This window comes from Gorilla gorilla, chromosome 11, assembly GCF_029281585.2.
Source record: "Gorilla gorilla gorilla isolate KB3781 chromosome 11, NHGRI_mGorGor1-v2.1_pri, whole genome shotgun sequence".
Classification (NCBI taxonomy): domain Eukaryota; kingdom Metazoa; phylum Chordata; class Mammalia; order Primates; family Hominidae; genus Gorilla; species Gorilla gorilla.
In genome coordinates, this window is record NC_073235.2 from 78773217 (window position 1) to 78800306 (window position 27090).

Below are 27090 nucleotides of genomic sequence, written 5' to 3' on the forward strand. Positions count from 1 at the left end.
GAACCACTGTTCTCTTCAGAGCTGTCAGACAGGGACATTGAAGTCTGCAGAAGTTGTCTGCTGTCTTTTATTCAGCTATGCCCTGCCCACGGAGGTGAAGCGTAGAGGCAGTAGGCCTTGTTGATCTGCGGTGGGCTCCGCCCAGTTTGAGCTTCCAGGTGGCTTTGTTTACCTACTCAAGCCTCAGCAATGGAGGACACCCCTCCCCCAGCCAGGGGGCTGTCTCACAGATCCATCTCAGACTGCTGTGCTAGCAGTGAGCAAGGCTCTGTGGGCGTGGGAGCCACTGAGCCAGGCACGGGAGAGAATCACCTTGTCTGCCGGTTGCTAAGACCATGGGAAGAGCACAGTATTTGGGTGGAAGTGTCCCGTTTTTCCAGGCAGTCTGTCATGGCTTCCTTTGGCTAAGAAAGGGATATCCCCTGACCCCTTGTGCTTCCTGGGTGAGGCAGTGCCCCACCCTGCTTTCCTAGCCCTCCATGGGCTGCACCCACTGTCCATCCAGTCCCAATGAGATGAACTAGGTACCTCAGCTGGAAATGCAGAAATCACCCATCTTCTGCGTTGATCATGCTGGGAGCTGCAGACTGGAGCCATTCCTGTTCGGCCCTCTTGCAGTTGTGTGCAGATCATTATTAATAGTTTTTAAGTTGAATTCCTGTTACTGTTTTCTAAAGCAGTATCAACATATTGATATTTGTAACTATTGATTTTTTAAAATATCTCTGAACTTAACAAGAGTTACATCTAACTTTTTAAAGCAGTGAGCTCTGAACCCATAAAATTACAAAATGCTAATTTTTGCTATAGTTTACTAGCTTTCTGTGAACTTAGGAATGTTTGCATTTATTTTTAGGAATATCTATGGCTTGTTCATTAAGCAAATGTTTATTGAGACTTTATTGTATGTCAAGGACTAAAGTAGTAAACAAGATAGACATTGTCTATGTATACTAACGAACCATATATTCTTGGGGGATGGAGTCCTTCTGTCAGTTCATTTATCAGTTTTATCAGTGTGTATGACTCTAAAAATTATTCACAAACATCTATATCAATATTTAGATATCTTGTTTTTGCTTTGTTAGAAAAGATGATATTATGTAATTATATATATTGAAAACATAAAGCATATATTCACTATTCTTTTGAAAAGTGCTATTGGGCCGGGTGTGGTGTCTCACGCCTGTAATCCCAGCACTTTGGAAGGCTGAGGCAGGTGGATCACCTGAGGTCAGGAGTTTGAGACCAGCCTGTCCAACATGGTGAAACCCCATCTCTACTAAATACAAAAAATTAGCCAGGGGTGGTGGCGCATACCTGTAATCCCAGCTACTGTGAGGCTGAGGTGAGAGAATCACTTGAATCTGGGAGGCGGAGGTTGCAGTGAGCTGAGATTGCACCATTGCACTCCAGCCTGGGTAACAACAGTGAAATGCCATCTCAAAAAAAAAAAAAAGAAAGAAAGAAAGAAAAGTACTTTTGGTTATTTCCCTTTATTCTTTTAACATCTTTCTAGAAGTTTTTATTTCAGTACACAATCTTGGTATTTTCATTTTATAGAAGTAAATACAATTAAATTATAGTACATAATAATTATTTTAATTTTTCTCATAAGGAGATATTAAAAGGTAATAAAATAAATGAAGCCAGCTTTCTTTTGAAGTCACCAAGGTTAAGTGGTCTTTCTTCCTTTGCAGATGAACAAATGAGTATTTATTATTATGAATGTTGTTACTACTATTAATAATAATACCTAATATTTTTTGAATTAGTCTATGTCAGATAGTGTATAAAATGTTTTACATATAGAACTTCAGTTAATCTGCCTGATTGTCTAATTTAGAAATGAGAAAGCTTCTGAGATAAAGGTACTTTTTCAAGCTAACACAGTTCCCAGGATTCTACCCAGAGAGCTCTCTCTGATCTTCTGCTCATTAACTTCTTATTGTTCTACACTGATTCTTTTTTTTTTTTTTTTTTTTTTGGAGATAGGGTCTCACTCTGTCACCCAGACTGGAGTGCAGTGGTGCGATCTTGGCTCACTGCAACTTCCATCTCCCAGGCTCAAGTGATTCTCCTGCCTCAGCCTCCCAAGTAGCTGAGATTACAGGTGCGCACCACCACCACCCAGCTAATTTTTGTGTTTTTAGTAGAGACGGGGTTTCACCATTTTGGCCAGCTGGTCTTGAACTCCTGACCTCAAGTAATCCACCCGCCTTGACCTCCCAAGGTGCTGGGATTACAGGCATGAGCCATTGCACCTGGCCTTATTGTTCTATACTGATTCTTAAGACTGATGCAGAGGATTTCCTTCTTTTAAATGTATGTTCACTCGAATCTTTTTTTCACTTAGGTAACTTGCTTTCAAAATCTGTATTCTGTTAGGATCCATTAGGTTCTGCTAGGGTACTTAATCAGTAAAATGTGCTGGTGGTTGCCCAGTCATGAGTGGTAGGGTTTATGACTCAGCAACAGAAAGTAAGAATAAAGGATGGTAAGGACAGCAATCTCAATGAGTTAGCGTCATTCTTGTGCACAGTAGCCACCAAGGCTGACTATTTCCATTCAACCACATTGAGCCCTTTTTACCATTTTCTGAACTGTGTATTGCTTCTTTTTTTTTTTTTTAACGTAATGCAGTTAAAGCAAAGGATATTTGATATCTTAAAAAGTGTTGTAGAGTCTGTTCCCTTACTCGTGTCAGAAACCATCATATTTAAAGGGCTGGGTACGGTGGTGACTCACGCCTCTAATCCCAGCACTTTGTAATGTAAGACGGGCAGATCACTTGAGGCCAGGAGTTCGCGACCAGCCTGGCCAACATAGCAAAACCCCGTCTCTACTAAAAATACAAAAAATTAGCTGGGTGTAGTAGTACACGCCTGTAGTCCCACCTACTTGGGAGGCTGAGGCATGAGAATTGCTTGAGCCTGGGAGGCAGAGATTATGGTGAGTCGAGATTGCACTGCTGCACTCCAGCCTGGGTGACAGAGCAAGACTCTGTCTCAAAGAAAAAAAAAAACCAAAAAAAAAAACCCAATATATTTACTTTTTTCTGTAAAATAATTGGGTTACTTTTTGGCTTTACATTTAGTTTCACTGATTTCCTCCAACATTTCTTTCTGGAGTATTATTAGTATATTTGGGATTGAAGACTTGAAATTAGATATGTATAATATTTAAGATGTTTTGTTTTGTTGATTTGCACATTAATGTTATTCTGTTTACTTGCTTTTCTTAATTATAAGACCTGCTTGTTTACTTTTGACGTCCTGAAGATTGGGCCATAATTGCTGAGATTTTAAAGGATTCAAGCTAACAGTGGTTCCTTCATGTGTAACTTCTCAGTAAATTTTCAGAAGATTATACTGCTCTTATGGGACAGCTTCTTAGCTTCTTAAAACTTCTCATTTAACTAAGACGTTAAATTGACTTTTCAGTTTTTAAACTTGGTAGGCTATAGGTGCAGGAAGCAGAAAAGACCAAAGATGAAGATGGTCCTTGATTATATTTTTATTCTGCCTGACATCTGTAGTTCTTCTCATTTCTTAGCACCTTGATAAGTATCATACCTGCAGGAAGTGCTAACAGATAGTATGATGTATATTTGTAGGCTCTTCTGTCAGTTGTGTGCATAAAAGAGGTTGGGTGGCCTTGAGGATTGGGCTTCTCAAATTTTTAAAAGAACCTGCTTATCTGGTTTTCAAAGCACATGGCCGTACTCTTAGCAATTCTAGGCCTTTGAAAAAAGAGTAGAGTTGTCTGCTATTCATTTCTCGTCAGAAGTCTATCCAAAAAGTGATAATTAGAGACAACAATCTAAAGACATGTAGGTCCACTTCCTTCCACCAAAACCTGCTCACCCCACAGTTTTTCCTAGCTTGGTAAATACCAGTTCCATCTTTCTAGTTGTTTATGCCAGAAATTTTTAGTCATTTTTGGAATTATTTTTCCTATATCCACATCGAGTTATCAGCAGAACTTCTTGACCCTCCCTTAAAAATATAGCTAGAATCTGACGTATCACTTTCATCACTCCCACCCTGGTCCAGGCCACCATCATATCTTGCCTGGATCATTACAAAAGCCTCCGAATTAGTTCTCCTGCTTCAGTGGTTCTGCTCTCAACAGTCTAATCTCTGTGTCCTTTGAAGGGTTCGGTCAGATTACAGCAATCCCCAGCTCAACACCTTCTAATGATTTCTTGTCTCACTCAGTAGAAGCCAAAGACTTCACAATTACCTATAAGGTCCTACATGATATTTTTGGTTGCCTCTCTGATCCCATCTCTTAGTACTCACTTCTTTACTCCCACATAGTCATACTGGTCTTGTTAACTGTTGCTGAAACATAGTTGAAGCACAAGCCTGCTTCAGGTGTTTATACTTGGACTGTTCTCCCCTTAGATATTTGCATGGCTTGCTCCCTAACTTTCTTAGGTTTATGGTCAAATGTTACCTTATTAGTGAGGCCTTATCTGACTACCCTATATTTAATAGCCATACCTTTACACTGCTTTGTATTTCTAAGTAGCAGGAATTACCATGCATATTTTCTGGTTTATTTGCTTGTTATCTGTATCCATTGTGGTGTAAACCCCATAAGGACTGAGACTTTATGTTGCCTGCTTGTCCCAGTAGCTAGGACAGTCCTTGATACATAGTGGGTGCTCAGTATATACATATTGAGTTTATTTTTGTAGGTACTCAAAGTTATGTCTTTCTGGCAAGTTAGCTCACCAGGAAGTTTCATAGTGGACCAAATAGCCTTTGTAGGCCTTTTTGAACTATGTTTTAATGTTTTGCTCTAGGTCATTAGAAGAAACAGCCTCATGAAAAGCAATTTTGCATTTGGCATATGTCATCTTGTATAATTCAGTAGCCCTTATTAGAGATTCCAGAGGAGAAATGTCTTGGAATTTAGTGTAAGAAATCCAGTTGAGGAGCAACCTTGCTCTTTATTTTATTTATTTATTTATTTGTTTGTTTGATTTTTGTTTTGGCAGGGTCTTATGCCCATCACCCAGGCTAGAGTGCAGTGGTGTGATCACGGCTTACTACAGCCTCAACCTCCTGGGCTTAGGTGATTCTCCCACCTCAGCCTCCCAAGTAGCTGGGACTACAGGCACACACCATCATGCTTGTCCATTTTTTTGTATTTTTAGTTGAGACGGGATTTTGCCGTGTTGCCCAGGCTGGTCTTGAACTCCTGGGCTCAAGCGATCCACCTGCTTCGGCCTCCCAAAGTGCTGGGATTACTGGTGTGAGCCACCTTGCCCAGCCAACCTTATTCTTTTTTGAAGGCTATAAATATTCCATTGATGGATGCATCACAATTTGTTTTAACCAGTCTTTTATTGATAGGTTTCAAACTATTGATTATTTTGCTGTTATAAATAGGGCTTAACTGTGAATATCCTTACACATATATCTTGTATAATTTTATACATATATGTTCATATTATGTATTTATAGCAATAACATTTCTAGTTCAAAGGATATGTACGTATAGAATTTTGGTAGACCTTACCAAAGTGCCCTCAAAAGGTCACATTGATTGTATATTACAACCAGTGGTTGACTATAAATTGTGTTTTGGATTTTGACTAAGTGTCTTTTTTTTAAAAAAAAAACAAAAACTTTTATTTTCAGAAGTTTCTGTTGCTTTGTTTTCAAAAATCCACATGGCTAAAACTAGACAATATTGTTTACATTTTCATATGTTCATTTATTTATTCATCTGGTAATCATTATCTGCCTGTTATGTACCAGGCGCATAACTTCGTTCCTTCCTTTTTTCCCTCCTTTCTTTTTCTCTCCCTCCCTCTCTCTACACCCTGATCTCTGTTCTTTTTTCTCATCTTAAGATAGTGATACTTGTACATACCTTATAGGGTAAAGTTCTTGTGCAAGTACTTGGCATAGAGTAAGTGCTCAGTAAATATTCACCATTATAATTTTTCAGTGAAGTTGTCTTGCTCTCTGCAGTTTTGTTTGCCAGTTCCTTTTTCTGTGGTTTGTTTTGGCTCTGTATTTTGTTTGAGGCTTTCCTCAAGTATCTATTGATCTTTGCTAACAATTTATAGTTAAGAGTGAGGCTAAAGAGATGAGGGACTTTTTGACATGTGGATGTCACTGTAGATTGATTACATATTGAGAGGTCATTTTTGTTTGTCACTATTCCTAGCCCACCCCACCCCCAATAAAACCATCAATATGTAGATTTTTTTTCTCCAGAGAGATATCCTGGAGTGATATCCTATGTTTGGGAGCTGAGAGGGAGAGGGATCCTGTGTGAACCTCGATCAGTATGTATACTTACCCTTAACTTTGCCTCTTTCAGAGTGGCACCTCACCCAGTGCCCTCTGCTGTTTGGGTCCCTCTAGCTCAGTTTCTCTAAAGAATAAACCTTTGTCTCCTGCTAGACTGGGGGAGGGCTAATTGTCTAATGCTTATGTAGACTTTCATCCAGTCCTTTATTTGCTGTCCTGTGTCTCACCTCTGCCTTCTGTGTTACTTGGTGCTTCCAATTTTGGAATCTTCCTAGTTTCTGTGATGCAAATATATTGATTTTCTACTGTGCAAACTCTTAGGTTTCAGCTTCCTCTACCCTCTGCCCTGCTAAGTCTGCTTTCCATCTTAGAAAAATGGGTTGACATCTCTGGTCTGCTTTTGTCTCCTCTGCTCTTCTTTATGTTTTTCTGGGTGTATACCTTTTCTATTTCTTCATTGGTATTTTAATAGATTTTTTTTAAAAGGTTGCAGAGATAAATGTGTAAATTTAGTCCTTCATGTTTAACCAGTTATTGATGATCTGGTAATAGTTTTTTTTCTGTGAATTTTTTTTTTAAAGTAAAAAACCCTACCCCTGACACCTTACCCCTTCAAGTGAATTTTTTTGATGTTATGAATTCAATTAATGTATTCAATATGTTGAAACTACATCAAGCTGATTAAATTTCAGGGTCTTAGAAATCAGGTACAGGCAATTATGTTACGTGTACATATACATATGTGTGCATTTAAAAAATTTCCTACCAGGTAATCACTAAATTTATATATAAAGAATGGGTGCAGTTTTAATTCATTCTTTAGTTCTTAGTTTTCACATAAGAATACATTTGCCTCCTCATTTTAGCAATTGGAGTTGCTCAGCAAGTGAGAAATCTTTATATTCTCTCAGAAATTGGAAATATAGTATTTAATGTGTCACCATCATCAAAAGTTGATTGTATCACTTGCAGGGTTTTTGGACACTGTGCTATTATGCAGGTTTTTAAAAATAATGTTTGCTATAATCACTTTCAGATGATGTCAGCCTCTCTTGCTAAGGTCTCCTTTATGTACTGATTACTGTTGTTATATATCCATGCTGTCCGATAGCCATCCAGTAGACATCATCACATCACACTGTGATGATGGAAGTGTTCTCAATCTGTGCTGTTCAATAAATACAGTAGCCACTAGCCACACGTGCCTGTTGAGCACTTGAAATGTGGCTAGTGTGACTAGGGAACTGAATTTAAAATTTTATTCAAACATTAATTAAGGAGCCACATGTGACTAGTGACTACCATATTGGACAGCATAGTTATAAAACGTTATTCTGATAGGATGTGCTAAGTGTTTTATTCAAATTATTTTATGTTGTTATTCATTTAAATTAGTTTGGAATAAAGTATTCAACCGAGGAATAAGAGTTAGCTGAGTTGTTCCAAGTTCATTATTCATTATTATAATTTGAAATACATTTTTCTTTGACTTCCATAAGAATAAAAATATGCAGATTGCTATTTCCGAATTGAAAAGAAAATATATTTTAGATGAGTGTGCCATGCCAGTTATTTGGAGTATTTTTTTGTGCTGATAAGATATTGAAAGTCAGAGCGGAAGGTGACAGTGAGCCTCTCCAGTGTTTTCTTCCATCTTTCAAGAGAAAGGGGAAATACTGTTTGAGTCAAACCTTGCTATTGTTTTAGGGTGTTTACATTATTGAAGATAGTCATGGTAATGTTTTGGCTTTGCTTTTTTTTTTTTTTTGCGTGATCATAGCTTACCTTTAATTATTGGACTCAAGCTATCCTACCATAGCTTCCTCGAGTAGCTGGTGCTATAGGTGCCTGCCACCACATGCTGCCAATTTTTTTGTTTGTTTTGTTTTGTTTTTTGTTTTTTGTTTTTTGAGATGGAGTCTTGCTCTGTCACCTAGGCTGGAGTGCAGTGGTGCGACCTCAGCTCACTGCAACCTCTGCCTCCCAGGTTCAAGTGATTCTCCTGCCTCAGCCTTCTGAGTAGCTGGGACTACAGGCACACACCACCACGCCCGGCTAATTTTTGTATTGTTAGTAGAGTCAGGGTTTCACCATGTTGGCCAGGCTGGTCTCAAACTCCTGAGCTCGTGATCCACCTGCCTTGGCCTCCCAAAGTGCTGCGATTATAGGCATGAGCCAAAAATTTTTAAAAATTTTTGTAGAGAGAAGCTCTCACTATGTTTCCCAGGCTGGTCTTGAACTCTTGGCCTCAAGCAATCCTCCCTCCTCGGCCTCTGGAAGCACTGGGACTGGCCTGTTTTTGCATTTTTAAAGTTTGGATGAAAATGCTTTGTGACATCAAACTTTTTTGTGAACTACAGATTAATTGACTAACTAGAATTATGCTATCAATTGAGGTCTGTAGTAAGTTGAGTGTCATTTAATTGGTAAAATTGTCAGTTAGTTTTTATAAAAAAATAAAAAGCATGGGACTAAGAAGCATGGGTTTTGGGAGTTGAAGGTTGCATTGAGCTGAGATTGCACCACTGCACTCCAGCCTGGGCGACAGAGTGAAATTCTGTCTCAAAAAAAAGAAGCATAGGTTTGATTGCAGTACAATTCTGCTTTTATTTTAAGTGAAATACAGCATTTTGGAATATTAATTAGCATAGTTACCACTACGCATGTAGTTTAGCAAAATATACTATATTTACTATTTTATACAATATTATTATTAACAGTTGAATATTATTCAGGCCTTTGAGAAGATATATTAAACAGTTATTTCAAACTCTTTTTTGTTCTACTGAAGGCCTCAATCCCTTCTTAGTTTTTCATTCTCAGCAAAAGATTTCTCCTTCTATTTCGTAAAATATGAGCACTCACATTCTTGTTCTTTCTTATCAACTTTCAGTCATCATCACTGATTCCCCACCACCTCTTGCATTACAGTGGAAAAAGTGTCCTGTTCTGACAAAAACAGATCTCTCCAGCTAAGGTCTTACTTCCTCCCTTTTTACTTATTCTTTTTTTTTTTTTTTTGAGACAGGGTCTCGTTGTATTGCCCAGGCTGGAGTGCAGTGGTGTGATCATGGCTTACTGCAGCCTTGACCTCCCAGGTTCAAGCAAACTTCCCACCTCAGCCTCTTGAGTAGCTGAGACTAAATGTGTGCACCACCATGCCCAGCTAATTCTTTAAACTTTTTTGTAGGAATGGGTTCTCCCTATGTTTTCTAAGCTGGTCTTGAACTCCTGGCCTCAAGTGGTCGTTTTGCCTTGGCCTCCCCAAAAGTGCTGAGATTACAGGTGTGAGCCACTGCTTCTGGCCACAAGGATCTTGTATATCAGTTATTTCACTTGTTTTATGTAATTTCAGCCTATCTCCATTATTTTTTTTCTCTTTGTGTTTTAATAAGCTCCACTCTTCTTCATATGTAATAGAAGGGAGGCAACTCTTCTCCTCCCTTCTTCCTTTTTTTCAGATCCAGGCTTTTTGAAAGAACTGTTTATATTCATTTTCTCTAATTCTTTCCATGCAAGCCATGCTTTGACATGATTTTGATGCATGCTGAAGTTTGAGAATCACCACCCTACCCTATCTTTGTGGGTCAGTCAGGAAGCTCACTATTATTGCTATGAATTGGAATCACTGGTTATAGGTTTTAAAGGACCGTTAGTTTCCACTTAAATAGACACAGAAGAATCAACTTCTGGTGGGGCAGGATGGTGTTTAAACTTAGAAATCATAACTGTAGGTGAATTAATTAAGATTGGATTTGGCAGTGAGTGACAGAAACCCAATATAGTGGTAGCTTAAAAAGGTAGTTCACTTCTTGGACAAACACGGGTAATCCAGGTTTGGTGACTACATGATTATCAAGAACCTGGGCCCCTTTACTCTTGTTGCTCTACCATTTCTAACACTCAGCTGCTACTTCATGGTTCTGTTTGGCTGCTATAGCTATAGCCATCCTTTTTACATTCTAGTCAACAGGGAGGAAAAAGAGGAGATACTTTCTCCTTTTAAAGAAACTTCCCAGCAGTTGTCCAGAACTTTTAGTCCAGTTGGCCATACCCAGTTGTAAGGGAGCCCGGAAAATAAGTTTTTATTTTAGGCAGCCTTGTGTGCAGATAGTTTCTACCACTGTAGGGAAAGGGGAGAACATACATGGCAGGGATAACAGCCTCTACCAGGATAAGCTCTTGGGAGCTTTGAATGGCTCAATCAGTAAACAATATTGCTTATTATAAGTAGTGCACTATGAAAGATGAATTGTGGGAAAATGAGGGAGATTGGGGGAAGGAGAACAGAATTGAAAAAAAAAATTAAAAATCTCCCCCTTGGTTTTCTAAGAGATTCCATTTACTTGAGGAGATCAGACATGCATACATAAGTTACAGAGCAATGTAAGAATCAGAGGATGCAATTAGTGGGGGAATCAGACTCACGTGGGATTTATTTTTGGAGGCAGGCATCTCTAAAGGACTGGAGTTTTGAGAAAACAGAAGAGAATTGACATACTTTTGGGTAAATGGAGTTCTTTGTACAAGATATTAATCACTGTTTTGTACCCTTAACACTTAAGAGTCTTAACACTTATTTCTAATGTAGAGTTGAGGAAGGAATTATAATAAACCTATGAGAAATCTCTGTTGAGTAAAATGATAAATAATATCCTTGTTAATTTATTAATTTATCTTATCTTTTGACAGCTATTTATAGTACTTTCAATTTCGAAATAGACAAAAGGTTTGTCTTCCAATTTGTATGTGGTAATTAGAACCATTGTAACTTATGACCTCCCCAATTGAATAACTGAATGATTTTATAGAAATAACATAGTAAATTTTGTGAGTAGAGAAAAAGAAGCCAAGAAGTCATAGAAGAGAGAACAAGGGGAGTGGACTTTGAGTATTGTAAAAAACAGTGGGTTTGGCAGAGTTCACTGGTGTCTTAAAAACATTTAAAAATGAATTAGTGTGATCTAGTAATAGAGTTTTGCATTTTTTTCTTAATATTATAATGTGTACATTTTTTCTTGATGTAAAATTTTTTCTAAAGCATGAGTTTTAAAATTGATTGTGTATAGCATTCCATAGTTTGGATTTACTATAATGATTTACCCCATACCCTTATTATTAGACATTTAAATTGCTTATAACATTTTTGTAACTATGAACAAAGATAAACAATTTAAGTCTTTAAAAAGTGAATTCATGAGCACAGAAACTACATGTTGGAATATAGGGTATTACTGGAGAGAACTTTGAGGTAGCAGAGATAGTATTTTGAGTTTTCCTCTAAAATGAGGAAGATGATGATCCTATAGAAAGTAGTGGAATGAAGCAATTAATAGCTTATAAAATTTGGACTTTAGTCATCTACTTAAGAAAATTAAAGCTATATATATAGTATTGCTGGTTTACATAAACTAATACAGTAACATAAATGTGGATAATTTACATTTTATTCCTTAGGTATACATACATACTTTAAGTTTCATGTATTTACTGATGTCTAAATCAGACTGATTTTTAAGTAGTGACATGACATTTTATTTTTGTTTGGAAAACAAATCCTTCACTTTAAATTGGTTCATTGTTTTCTATTAGAGTTTTGTAGTATGAAACTATTCAGTTTAGAAAAGAAATGCATACAAACTTCTGTTCAAATATGCATATGCTTTTTACTGGGCTTATTGTATGTATCTTGATTTACAGGCCTTTTTGCAAATGTGTAACTTGCCTATCAAAGTAGTTTGTAGGGCAAATGCAGAATATATGTCTCCATCTGGTAAGTGTGTTTTTTTTTCTTCTCTGTTAATATTATGGAGTGATAAAATTATAGTGATAGTCCAGTTTGTATCTACATGTTAAAATGCCTGATTTTTTTTGTTTACCCTTTGAAGAATCTTTCCATGGTTTTAGAAAGTAACAATTGCAAATTTGACAATCTTGGGGTTGGCATATCTATTCATTTCAACTGTGATCAGAGATGGTTACTGACGTGTGGAAATGGTTTTAATAGTAAGGGAATTGTTTTAAATAGTAAATGTTAAGGAAATACATGATCTCAGATTTCCCTAGTCTTAATGTACATAAGACTTTCCTGTTGAGAAAACAAATTTTAGTAATAATGAATCCATTTATTATTCAACACGTCTTTCTTAATTATATTCTCCCATACTACAGGTGGAAGAAGAGAGATTGTAGAAAAATTAATTTGTCTTTAGATCTTGAAGTCATCACTGAATGTTTTTGGTTTCTAATTATTTTTTCTAATGCTTAATTTTAACAGGTTTTGAGATGCTTTAGCTTCCTATTTTTTAAAATCAGTATTATCTTTATGTCAGTAGATTAAATTACTGTTTTAAATAAATAATTCAAAGAATTTTTAATATAAAAATGTGCTACAAAGCTGATAAATAAATGTTATATATAATTATCATGGATGATTATTGTAATTATGGTTTTGTTGGAGCAATAATAAGTAGAATTACTCCTTTTTGAATAAATTATTAAGTATAGCTGATTGGTATAAGTGTGTAACATTGCTTTTTAGGGAGACATTTTTCATTTTGATATGATAATTTAGGAGTGACTTGTGTTAAACTTTTTTTTTTTCCACCTTAAGTTTTTAAGGGTGGTAGAAATTGTGAAAAGGTATGAAGACACCCCTTCTGTACATAATGTTCTTTTATATAAATACCTGGTTTTAGAGGTTTATGAATATACATTTAGAAAACATTTCCGTAAAATAATTTCTAGGCTTGTAAATGTAAACATATTTTAGACTCTTGGAGGGCATTCATTGACTCATTTTTGTGTTGGTTTTATACGTAGATTTTAGGAACTACAGAATTCTGGTGAAATAAGTTATGTTGTGTTTTGTCCATCCTTTTCCTCTATGTAGTCATACAAACAGTTTGTATATTTATGTAAAAAGGTTAGTAATCTAATGCTAAAGTTCAGATCTTTGGCAAGTGAGATATCAATATAGTTTATCTACCTGTTTCCTAAAATTACTATACTTAGTGTCATTTAGGTAGATACCTATTTTCTTTTTATTAGACTGTGCGAAAGACAAACATAAATATTCTAGAGACATACAAAAATATACATTCTTTCATAGGAGTCTCCTATAGGTAGATGAAAATGGCACTTTCTACTAAGATATTTAAATTTTATCATATCTCAGATTGGTATTCTCTTTCATTTAATGATTTGAGGTGATAGGGAAATGTTTTTTATTGTATTTGCTTCTTTGATCTTGCGGTAGATTTTTAAAGCAGAGAGCATGGACTAGTCAGAAGACCAGTTGACTTAAACTCTTATTTCCTAAAGAGTTAGGAAATCTTTAACTAATCCTTCTGTGACTTTGTCACATATTAACTATTTCCTTGAGAAATTTCACTTCTCTGAGCCTCAGTGACTTCATCTGTAATATAAGGTAGTCGGATTAGATGACATCCAAGGTCCTATTTCTTGCATTCTTTGAATCTGCCAACTTGTTTGGCAACATATTCTTGCTTTCTTTAGAATAAAAATTTTAAAAGTGATTATTCTGTCTAAGACGGTAAACAAAGCCCTCAGTTTTCTTATATGACCTTTGATTCGCACCAGAAAATAACTGTCTTACTGTGTTTTTGCCTGATACCTGCGATAATAAGGATATAACATTGGCTCCATTTTCATTAAGCAGGCTAGTGACAGAAAACATTATTCACTTCTAATTTGTTGTGTTTGTTTTTATATATCTCTTTATATTTAGAGATATATAAGATTAATACTCAGTTGACTATCCACACTTCTTTTTGCTTCAGAATTGACAACGCTCAATGTATTTTTAAGAAAAGAAAAAAAATACAAACCTTTTTTCCAAGAACCTGAAACTGGTCATTAAAAACAAGGAATATGCTTTGCTCTAAAAATATTATACCCCCAAATACTCTTTGTCTAGGTACTAAATAGTTTTCATTCTCAGATCATTTGATCTCAGGGGACCTGTAATAATTCTGGTAGTATAGTAGTTACAAAGATTTTATCCCGAGTTAAGAAAACAATATGGCCTAATGCTTAACCAGATAAAAAAATTTTTTTTGCAAGATTTATAAAGCAGTAGAAGGAAGGAATGCAGAATTGGCAACAGGGAAATATCTTCTCAATACATCTATTGAGTTGTTGTGTTCCAAAAGGCCTGCCTTCTCTTTGTAATGCATGTTGTCCTATGGATGCAGTTGAAGCTTTTGTTAGGCCTCTGTACTTCATCCATTACCCCCAGGCTGACTGAGCCAGAGAGGAGTGAATCTGTTGAAAAGGAACAGGAAGAAGCCTGCTGTTAGTGTGAACTCTATTTGAACTAGGTCTGACAGCAGGTTTCATTCTTTAGCATTTGGAGTAGACCCTTCTTGCTATTTGGAGATTATTTTGTTCTCTCATCTCTAATAATTCCAAGTATTAGTATTTGTTAAAGTGAAATATTTCTTTTTTAATGTGACATTTATCTATAGAAGCTAGTTTTTATAAACATACTATTATTTTTTCCCACATGTTGGGAACATACTCTGTATTACAACTCACCAACTAGCATGCCTTCAAAGATTGTTAATTCTTTTAATTCTTGCTATTTTGAGTTAAAGAGATTTATTGATATACAATTACTTGCTTAAAATGTTGATCTCAATGGGTATCAAAGACTTAAAAGATGTAAAAAGGTTTTTTAAATGTAGTTTACAATATAGATTGATTCACTGTACTCTGAAAAGAAAGCTTAAATTTCTTTGAAATATATCAGTGGTCATGTACCAGTGTCCTGGCTTGGTTCATGTAATTTGGATAACTAGTGTTTGCTGCTATATGGTGATATGTTTGTGTTGACTCTGAAAAGAGAATGTTATGTGATCTGTTATTATATCTAAGTGAGAACTCTAGAAATGAATTTACCTGTTCTTTTTTTCTAAAGTTGGTTAGTAATCAGTTTAAAAACTTACAGAATTTAATATACACATCTGACAAAAATTTTCAAAAGTTACAGTTTTATGAAATCCCTATTTATAAATACCTGAGTTTTGTGTTAATTTTTTTTTAATTATCACAAACTTTAACATACTGGAAGTATTTTTATAAATACTTTTTTTTTCTCTCAACAGGTAAAGTACCTTTTATTCATGTGGGAAATCAAGTAGTATCAGAACTTGGTCCAATAGTCCAATTTGTTAAAGCCAAGGTAATAAAAAGATATTAAATGTATTTGATCACAGTTACCAAGTCATTCATCATTCTTTAATGTGTCATAACATTTACATTGATTTCAACTTAGTTTTATAAAATGCCAATGCAAACTACTGGAAAATATTTCTGAAGTGTAAGTTAGTATTTTTTCATGATATAATGGCAAAAGAGGTAGCTTTTTTTTCTCTATTAATGTCAAATTTATTAAAGGTATGTAATTTTAATATCTAGTCAAAAGAGATGGTTTGATCTTTACAAAATGGTAGATAATTTTCTAACTTATGCTTACTAGAACTGTGGTCATAAATGAAAAACTATTAGGTTTTGAAGTGTCTGGCTGACCTTTGAAAAGGGAGATACAGGATTTGTTTGAATGTATTTATCCATTTGAATGATTCTGCTTTTCATTTATTCAGTTTAGATTTTAATAGTTATTAAGGAACAACTCCCATTAGTGTTTCCGAAAAATCATTCCAGACTTTTTGCATATATAGAAAAACCTAGATCATACTAGTGTGTATTATTTTGCAACATACATTTTAAAATCGTAAATATGTTTGGAAATTCTTCCATATTAATAGCCGTAGATATATATCATCCTTTCACATTGTTGTATTCTGCTGTATTGGAGATATATATATATATATATCTCCAAAAAAAAAAAATATATATATATATATATATATATATATATATATATTTTTTTTTTTTCTTCAACACCCTACCCCGGTATTGGATAAATTAGAATTTTATTTACTCAAGTTTATTGATGGGCTTTTAGGTCATGGCCAATTTTTTGTTTTTATAGAGTACTAAGATAAATTTTCTTGTATATACATCTTTGTATAAATTCCTAAGGTTGGTATTGGTACCTTAGGATAAATTCCTGAGAGTGGTATTAGGATGTCATAGGTTATGTACTTTTTAAATCTTGTAATAGATTGCCAGATTGAACTAAAGGTTATATCATTTTATGTATCTCCTAGTTACTATAGAGTATTAGAATTTTAAAATAAGTTGGTTTTCCCCCCCATATCTTTACAAACGTATTTTTTTCATCTTTGACCACTTTATAAACAGCACATGTCAGTCTTTTGGCATTTCCTTTATTTCTAAATAGGGTTAATCTCTTAAACAAGGTTTGCTGACCATTCTGTTTTCTTCTTTTGCGAAGTAGTTGATAGTGTAATTTTCTCTATTGAAAGATACATTTGTATAATGACAAGTAAGTACATACTAATATTTTGTAGTGATAGCAGAGTATTATTTATGCTTTTATATAAAATAATTTTTAGGGGGCATTTTGGAAGTTTAATTCATTGTATAGTTGCATGTTATGTTATTTGTTAGTGAGATAACTGAAAGTTTTTATATATTTAATATGATGCTCTTTTAAATTTTTTTAAATTCCATTTAGGGCCATTCTCTTAGTGATGGGCTGGAGGAAGTCCAAAAAGCAGAAATGAAAGCTTACATGGAATTAGTCAACAATATGCTGTTGACTGCAGAGGTAAAATACTAGATGATATGGCTTGAAAATAAGCTTTTTCTCTCATTCTCATAAAATATAATCTTTCTTATGGGTTAAAGTTATTGAGAAATGGGAAAATAGTCAAGTAATTCTAGAGTTGAGTTGGCTACCTAAATTATTTGATTATTACCTTTGAACAAGTTACCTGACATTTTCAGTTCTAGTTTTTCTGTTTATAAAAAGGAGTGATTCTTGCCTACTCATTATTTTACTTTGGCCTTTTGAAATTTACTTAAATAATATCTGTAAAACACTTTAATGGTATTTAGACATGTATTGTGTGAATAAAAAATATTTTTATAACGTATCATCATTACATTTAATAATTGTGGATAGCAGCTAAGAAAAACAAACCGCTACATGTGTGACTTATGAAATTAGCTTATAAAAAATTGCCTTGGCAAAAAATGACTTTCTTTATCCTTTTCCTCTTTGGTATTCTAAAGTTTAGTGACTGTTCTTTTGTTCCTAGCTGTATCTTCAGTGGTGTGATGAAGCTACAGTAGGGGAGGTGAGTGGTTCTGTAACATTTATCTTAATTAAAATTTAATGAGAAAACACTTTTGCTCAGAATCGCAAGTCCCTACTCATAAATGAAACATTGTGGTTTATACCATTAGTGATATAGTTTTTCACTTACTTTAATTTTGCTTGCACATAACATTTTAGGGAAGCTATGTGTCATTGTTTGATATAACGGGTTGCAAAGTACATAAAAGTTTATATATTTTTAAAGGGAATGGCTTAAAATTTTAATTTTTTAGATTGCAAGTTGTGTATTTTTTTCAGATTGCTCTATTTATGTTCTCTGAAAATATATTTCTTTTAGAATTCTATTTGTAAAAACGGGCATTGTTTTTAGGAAGGATCACCTTTTTTACAAAATCTTTTTGCTTTAGATCACTCATGCTAGGTATGGATCTCCTTACCCTTGGCCTCTGAATCATATTTTGGCCTATCAAAAACAGTGGGAAGTCAAACGTAAGATGAAAGCTATTGGATGGGGAAAGAAGACTCTGGACCAGGTCAGTTCAGGTTGAAGTTGACAAAACCCTCAACTTTTATGCATTAAAAGAATCATTCTTTATATTGATACTCCTTTAAAAATATATATATAAGATTTGCAAGAAAACCATTTCCTGTGATTTTCACTAACATGAAGTAATTTTATTTCTAAAAAATCATACATGCTTGATGTAAAGCAAACAATGCAATGCAGATATGTGTAAAAAAGCAATAAAACTTGCCTGAAATCTCATCACCTAGAAATTACCACCCTTAACTATTTGGAGAGCCTTCTTCTAGATGTTTCTTAGTAACATTTTCTCAAATGGGATCATTATGCCTGCTACTGTATAACCTGAGGTTTTTTTTTTTTTTTTAATTGAACAATACATTGTGGGCACCTTTTATGTAACTAAATATAGATCTGCAGCATCAGGGCTTAAAAAAAAAAGCCCTGTTAAATACAGTACTTAATCTATCTATCTGTCTGTCTGTCTGTCTATCTATCTATCTATCTATCTATCTATCTATCTATCTATCTATCTATTTATCTATCTATCTATCTGTCTGTCTATCTATATTTTTGCTACTAAAGTAGCAAAACTTAAAAATGCTTATCTTGTCCACAAGCATCATTAAGTTAATTAATGCCCGTCTTTTCCAAGGCTACCCTTAGTACTAGCCAGCCATCTCACTGATGTGTGCCATTGGCCACAAGGGGGTTTCAGTAAATGAATAGGGATAGAATAAATAAAAATCTATCTCCACTAGTGGGAAAATAACTCAAATGCTTTTACTCATGGTGGGTCAATGTTGTTACCTTTATTAAGCAGATTTTTCGGTATATGCAAAGCCATTTGAATATATGGATTCAGGAAGACACTTTTGTTCTTGACAAAATCCTTATAAGTAACTTAAATGTACTTGTATTTTGAAGGACATTCACTGAGAATTTCTTCCTATTTCTTGTATAGAAAGTATTATATATATATATACTTATATAGAAAGTATTTCTTTTAAGTATTTCTTATATAGAAAGTATTTCTTTTAAGTATTTCTTATATAGAAAGTATTTCTTATATAGAAAGTATTATATATATATGTGGTCTATGGTCTTATTAAAATATATTATAAAAGGTTAACCTAAATTTATATTTTTGTTATAAACTGTGATACAAGTTACGTTTTAGATACTTTTTATTGTTTTGCTAATTGAAATACTTTTCCTTGGGGTTCATTGCCTGTGTTAGGTCTTAGAGGATGTAGACCAGTGCTGTCAAGCTCTCTCTCAAAGACTGGGAACACAACCGTATTTCTTCAATAAGCAGTAAGAAATTTTACTTTTTTAAAGTTAATTTTCTGTACTGTTAGGTTGCAAATTTCTTTTTTTCATAAAAGAATTGCTTTTTCAAGAAAAGATTTAGCTATTTTTATAATTTTTGTACTCAAATATTTTTGTGGCACTTTACTCTCAGGCATAGTGCTAGGCTCTAGGAGACTAAGATTTCTAAAATATGGTCCTTATCATTAAGAATTTCTCTTAAAGGCAGTCATGTAAATCAGTCATTGTATGATAAGGTTTTAATGAGGTAGTTCAAGGTGCTATACATGGAACTACAAAATCTTAACAAAATTCTAAACTTGTAAAGTACTATTAAACATGAAGGAAAGTAAGTTACTATTAATGTAACTATGGTTTTCTATATAGAATGATACCCGGAGGACTAGAAGAGTCAATAAAACTAAATATTAAAAAATATTGTTTGATGGACAAGCACTATTATGAACTTATCTTTTAAATGTTAATGAAAATATTTGTAAAACACAGAAATTAATATAAAGGATATAGGTTAAATATATGTGTATATATGTAAGTTGAATAATGTTTCATTAATAGATTTACTTTTGCAGTTTTGAAAAGACTCTAATGAAGGCAAAGAATGAATTTTCCGTTGTTAAAAAATTATAATTTTAATATATCAGAATCAGCTGTCCTGTGATCCAGTGTAAGATGGGCTTAAAGCATTTTAATCTCAAAACTTTCCCTAGAAAGTCTAACCTTTTCTTGACATTTTAATACAAATTATTTGATTTTTAGATTAATAATTTCTAAAAGGCTTTATTTGCTATTATGTGTTATATCGTCATAAGCATTCCTCTTCTATAACCATATCAAACATATTTGGGTAAAGATAATATTTGTAGTAAAAATGGCTATGATGATAGTTTGGAAATATTTAAGTTATATTAATCTATAACAAGTAATATATACTATATATAATTGATATTAAAATCTGGGGTCTGTTGATCTTTGAAGCAGAAAAATCTTCAGAAATCAAACTGTGAAATTCTGGTGGGTAAAGCTTCTACAACTCTGTTCCTGTTTCTAGTGATGTTTGCTCTACAGATTCTATTTTTCAGTCCCTAACACAAGAGAAGTGTATCCAAATGTCAGTATTACGTGATTTCTTTTCTTTCTAACAGAGGAATTCTTAGGAATTGAAAAGCTCAGAAGGGGTGTGTTTTATTGAAATGCATTATTCTATTTTAGTTTTGTTATGCACACTGTCTTTAGAGGAGGCCAGGAGAATAGATCTAACTTACTTTTCTTCTCAAACTCATTGTCATTGTGTTAGTAACCAGAGTTTGGCATGTGACTCAGTGGAAATATCAAGATATCATTTTTCTTCGTAAGGGCACAATTACATTTAAACTTGTGATGAAAACTTCTAACTTAGAACAGTTCAAACACCAAAGCCTTGCTTTTGAGGAACTATTTAATTGATATTATGATGTAGAGTTTTGACATAATTTTCCTTTGCATGATACTTAGATAAACGTTTTCCCTAAAAATAAGATTAAAGATAGAAGAGATTTGATTTTTAATTTTATTCAATCATTTAATTAATACTAAAATGCAAATAAAGTACATTTAGAAAAAAGTAACTGGTATTTCACTTCCTTGTGCCAACATTTTTCTCATTCCTTTATCTGTAGCAGGAGTCATTACTTTGTGAGATACTATGTTGAATAGAGCTGTGGCCTAAGTCAGGATACATAGTATTATACTGCAAGTCAGAGGGTCTGAATTCTATTCTTGGCTCTGACATATCTCTAAGTTACCCTAATTTCTCTATGTGTATGCCAGTCCTAAAATTAGAATTAACCCCCTACACTTAGAATTAATCCCCTAAAATTAGAATTAACTTTCCTTCTAGCTCAACTACTGGGGATGTTGGGAGGACTCGTGAAAGAAACCAAATACCGTTACTTGATGAGAGAAAAGGAAAAGGGTAGTTAAGGGAGATCTCACAGAAAGAATAATAATTGGGAAAAGAGGCCAAAAAGCAAGGGGCTTGATTTACGAAACTTGAGTGACAGCCCTAAAGATAAGTGATTGGGATGTAAAGAAAAGATAACGTAGATTATTTCTAGTACTATAAAGAGATGAAAAGTTAATGGGAAAGAACAATTAGGAAACACTCAGACAAAATTAATGCTTTTGAAAGCATTAATATGGATGATACTATGAAGGTATCAGAGAGAAATAAATGTGAAATAATGAATAAGCAAAGCAAAAAATATGAGTGCCAGAAAAATCTTAAATGGAAAATGTTAGGAAAATGTTGAATTTTACTGAGTGCCAGAAAAATCTTAAATGGAAAATGTTAGGAAAATGTTGAATTTTACTGAGTGCCAGAAAAATCTTAAATGGAAAATGTTATGAAAACATTGAATTTTACTGTTTTTATTTTGATATTCAAATGAAAAAAATAGTAGATAACCAACAGGAATGTGGAAAGAATAATAATGTAAGAAGGCATCAAATTTCTTAGGACTTTAAAAATATATTTGTCACCCTGGAATATTTTTCTAATAAAAAGTCTATAAAGATAAATGCAATAATATATGAAACATCTTAGAGCTCATAGGAGGGGAATTGCTATCTATATTTGAATTATAATCACAAACTATTTGGTAAGCAGAAGGGTAGAAAGTTGTGTTTTCTCTTCACATGATATAGCAAGATAATTAAAATTGGAGGTATATGAAGATCTTGACTTGATTAAATACTTCAGTAGAAATACTGGATAAAATATATGTTACTTGTCTTTTTGTTAAGTCAGGTTTATTGATGTGTAATTTACATCTAGTAAAATTGGCACTTTTATATGTGTAGTTCTATGAATTTTAACAAAGGCATACAGTTGTGTAACTGTCACCTATCAACTAAAATATTATTTGTACTTTTTAAAAAGACTTGTTGGAATCAGTAATTTATATATGTCAGAGTCAGTGTAAGGAGTTGCTCAAATTTGGAAAAATTACAAAAAATATGCTTTAAAGGTTCAGTATGTGTGGATATATACAGTCATGCCCTGTATGGCAACCTTTCAGTCTGTGATGGACCAAATATATGATGATGGTCCCTTGAGATTGTAATATATTTTTACTTACCTTTTCTGTGTTTAGATACGTTTAAATACACAAGTATTTGTGTACCATAAATACACATTATCATTGTGTTACAGTTGCCTACAGTATTTGGTATGGCAATGTGCTGTATAGGTTTGTAGCCTATTAGCAATAGGGTGTACCATATACTCTAGGTGTATAGCACCATCTAGGTTTGTGTAAGTAGACTCTATGATGTTCACACAGCGAGAAAATTGCCAAACAGTGCATTTCTCAGAATGTATTCCTGTTAAGCAACACACAACTGTGTGTGCTTTGGTTTAATCTGTTGAGTTCTACTTCTGTTGATGTTCTAAAGTAACTTGCCACAAAGTTGCTGTCTTTATGTAAAATCAGATCAGTTTTTATATGCTCATGCCCATATATAATTCAATACCTCTGGAGTTATGTGGATATATATTTGCAACAAACCACTTCAGGGGTACTTCTGGAGCACTCTCATTTGAGCATACATTGATAGTTGAACTCTTTCAGAGCCTTCATTTATTAATAAAGGGTGCCCATCTATACTACTGGAAGTTGCATCAGAGAATATGTGCACCTTTTTTAGGCTCTAGTACAAGAAGTATAGGGTAGCTGGCACTAAACAAGGATTAGGAAAATAAGTTCTAAATTGGTAAGATAAGATGTACCTCTTAAGAAATATGTTTAGGGATGTGGAAGAGTTGGTGTTTGTATTATTCTCACCAAGTGCCTCAGCTCAGCTCCACATTTGTCCACTCTACATCCTTGGTTTTTTGCAGGGATCTATTCATTATTGGTTCATTCCTGTGACGATGAGATTATGGTGCTGTTGAGTCTAAGGACCCTTGAGATTTTTTTTTTTTTAAACTATACTGTTGGCTACCCATTTAAACATGGCCATAGATTGCACATTTGACTTTGATTAACACTTCATGAATGTCAAAAGAGTGGAAGGCTTTCAAAGAATGTAAGTTACTGCTATTGAGAAAATTAGATATTCCACACATCTTAGGATGCTTTCTTTTTTAATTTATGTATTTATTCGGCAAGTGCTACTTCAGTTCCTTAGATACTGTGCTAAGAACTGGGAATATAAAGATATATACAGCATTGCCTTTGAAGAGCTTGGAGTGTAGTGAGGGAAACAGTTAAGTGAACACAGTTATAATATGGTATGAGAAGTGTGTCACCTTTTTATTGGTTCATTCAACACAAATTTATTGCACAATTCCTGCTTTGTGCAAGGAATTGTTCTAGGTATTGGAGATACAGCAGGAACCAAGTAGGTGAGGTCCTTTCTCTACAGGACTTTCTGGTAGAGGAGATGCACAATAAGCAAAAAAAAAATTATATGGTATTAATTATCAAATGTAGAATTAAAAAAGGACCACATGATAAGGAGTGACTTCATGTCCACTTTAATTTGAGTGGTCTGAGGTGACTTTAAGATGTGCCATTTAAACCTTATTCTAAAAAATAAGGAGCCAGTGTGAAGTCAGAGGAAGAGTATTTTAGGCAGCAGGAATAGTTATAGTCAAGGTTCCCTAATTGGCTTGAGTTTGTTACGTTCAAATGCAAGAAACAAGGCCAGTTTGGGTTGTATGCTATGAATGGTAGGATATGAGGCTAAAGAGGCAGGCAGAGGCCAGATTATCAAGGCTCTGTGTGCTTAGTGTAAGGAGTTTGGCATTTTAGTATAAGTAGAACAGAAATCCATTAGAATATTTTGTGCTTGGAGTTGGTATGATCTGCTGACATTAGTCATTCTGACCATGGTATGGAGAATGAGTAGAAGCAGTAAGACACTTTAGGAGGCTATCTCAGTGGTCTAGGTGACAGATGATGGTAGGTTACACTGTGAAATCATAATGAAGAATAAGTGGTGGCATTCAGGGCATATTTTGGAGGTAGTGTCTCACCAGACTTGCTAATGGATATAGGAGGGTGAAAGAAAGAACTCAAGAGTAGCCCCTAAATTTTTGGCCTGAACAGCTGGTTGGATAGTGGTGCCTTTTATTTTGGGAAGTTTGGGGGACAAGCAGGTTTGGGATACTGTAAATTACTGCTATTGAGAAAATAAAGTATCCCACACATCTTAGTCAAGATGCTCCACATTCTGCTCCACAGATACTCCACATTGAAGTGGAGATGTTATGTAGGCATTTGAATGTATGAATCCAGAGCTCAGGGGAGACATTAGGACCAGAGATAAATATTTAGGAGTCAGTGGCATCAAGATGGTATTTAAAGCCGTGCATCTCTAGGAGACTACTTATCAATAGGGTTCAAGGCCACATAGCTAGTAAGTGATAGTATTGGAGTTCAAATTTGGATTTTTACCAACCCCCAAATTTATTCTGCCAAACCAGATTACTGCAACATATTTTCACATTTATGTAGGCTAGCACATATTTTCTCAAAAACTTTATCACTGTGGGACACAGTAATAATTAGCTCGTAATTATGATGACATTTTCTTGTTTTAGTAATATTGCATTAGTAATTATTTTAATATAATGTAAATTGGTGATGCCCCATTTATAGATCATTAGTAGTGGGGTAGATTTCATTTTGTTGTTAGTAATATATAATTACAGAGAAAAAAAACCCTAGAAATTTTTATGTTGAAGCCATCCTTATGATTTTGTCTCCTTCAGAAATCTAAGTTACTTTAAATGTGGTAAAATTAAAGTTGTGTCTTGTTGTTGATTTGTGATTGGGTATCATTTTTTTGGTCCTATCACCACAGCGAAATCCTTTGTGCTTTGACAGCATTTTGTTTATGCATCTATTAAAACACTTAATAAATTGTATTTATTAAAACAACTTTATAATTTATGTTTCATGTACATGTCTTAGAGTATTTTTCTTGTTTTTATGTCTAGCATTTGGTATGGTTTCTGGCACATTGGAGATCTGCTATATTTAGTGAGAAAAGTAATGAATTAAATGAATATAATCATTACATCTATATTATTTTAACACACTTAAATGTTGTTACTAAAGAAAGCAAGTCACACAACTAGCAAATCATATTTTTTTCCATATAGCAGAAACCCCAAGAAAAGTTATATCAAGTTGTGGTAGGATTTGTTTCTTACGTGGCTTTTTTCTTTTAAGTTGATGAATAAAATGATTTTAAAAAACATATCCACGGGGGTCTTTCAAGTATCCACAGGACATTTGTTCCGGGACCCCCACCGATACTAAAATCTGCAGAGTTCAAGTCTCTTATATAAAATGGCATAATTGCTTACGTAAACTTAATGTATTGAGAAAGAAAGAAAAAATGGTGCAGTGTTTGCATGTAATCTATGTACATCCGTATATTTTAAATCATCTCTGGATTACTTATAGTACCCAATACACACAATCTAAATGATATGCAGTAGTGTGATCTCAGCTCACTGCAACCTCCACCTCCCGGGCTTAAGCCATTCTACCACCTCAGCCTCCCGAGTAGCTAGGACTATAGCCAAGCACCACCATGCCTGGCTAATTTTTGTATTTTTTGTAGAGATGAGGTTTTGCCACATTGTTCAGGCTGGTTGTGAATTCCTGAGTTCAAACAGTCCGCCCACCTCAGCCTCCCAAAGTGCTGGGATTACAGGCATGAGCCACCATGCTTGGCCTATATTGTTATTTCTAATCTTTTAAAATATTTTGGATCTGAGGTTGGTTGAACCTACGAGTATGGGACCTGTGGGTGAAGAGGGCCAACTGTGTTTTCTATTGTAAAAGTTAAATGCTACTTACTCACATTACTCTCATTTCTACTTTTAGGCCTACTGAACTTGACGCACTGGTATTTGGCCATCTATACACCATTCTTACCACACAATTGACAAATGATGAACTTTCTGAGAAGGTGAAAAACTATAGCAACCTCCTTGCTTTCTGTAGGAGAATTGAACAGCACTATTTTGAAGATCGTGGTAAAGGCAGGCTGTCATAGAGTTATGTGTTAGTCTCAGAAGTCTTAACTTTTGAAATATGTTTTACTTGAATGTTACATTAGATATTGATGTCAGAATTTTAAAACCAAATTACTGCTTTTTGAAACCTCAAATTATATAATGTATCTTATATATGTGCTTTATATTGTTATTTGTGTATACATTAAAATAATTCTGAATTATTTCATCTGATATGTTGTATTCTGTATCTTGAAATTTTTGTTTCCTTGAAACATGCATGCATTTAAAAATAAAGCTTAAACAACTGTATGGATGTTACATTTACTTTCTTTTGATTTTTCTGAAAGTCATTCACTGAATTTTACACATGTGGAATAAACAGTGTCTTTTCTAAGGCAAGTAATTTGTGTTACATACTCCCAAGATTCCCTTGCTAGTTACATGGTGAAGCAGATAATAGGAATAAACGTTCTTAACAAGTGTGCACTTAGAAAATATGGATGGTTTTAAGGTAATTAAATTTTGGTGCAGATTTGACATTTAAGAACATTCTTTATATAGAGACTTAATTAAAAAACATTTCATCAGAGCAGCTGTGATTTACATTTGATAAAGGAAAAGGTTGAGGAACCTTTTTTTTTTGAGACAAGAACATTTTAATAATGCTCTTTTATTCCTTTGTGGGGAAGGGAAGATAGTTTTCACAAAAGTA

General features: G+C 34.1%; 1 protein-coding gene across 4 annotated transcripts in view; it reads left to right on the forward strand.

The window, feature by feature from the left end:
* Window positions 1-26599, forward strand: part of MTX2 (metaxin 2) — a 66220-nt gene extending 39621 nt beyond the window's left edge. For all 4 annotated transcript variants that reach the window (XM_031008805.3, XM_055380278.2, XM_055380281.2 and 1 more), the window contains 7 exons: window positions 11976-12048; window positions 15404-15480; window positions 16903-16995; window positions 17489-17527; window positions 17916-18041; window positions 19272-19348; window positions 26245-26599. In XM_031008805.3, the coding sequence (XP_030864665.1) occupies window positions 11976-12048; window positions 15404-15480; window positions 16903-16995; window positions 17489-17527; window positions 17916-18041; window positions 19272-19348; window positions 26245-26416 (657 nt within the window). In that variant the 3' untranslated portion in view covers window positions 26417-26599. The remainder of the gene's footprint in view (window positions 1-11975; window positions 12049-15403; window positions 15481-16902; window positions 16996-17488; window positions 17528-17915; window positions 18042-19271; window positions 19349-26244) is intronic.
* The last annotated feature ends 491 nt before the right edge of the window (window positions 26600-27090 follow it).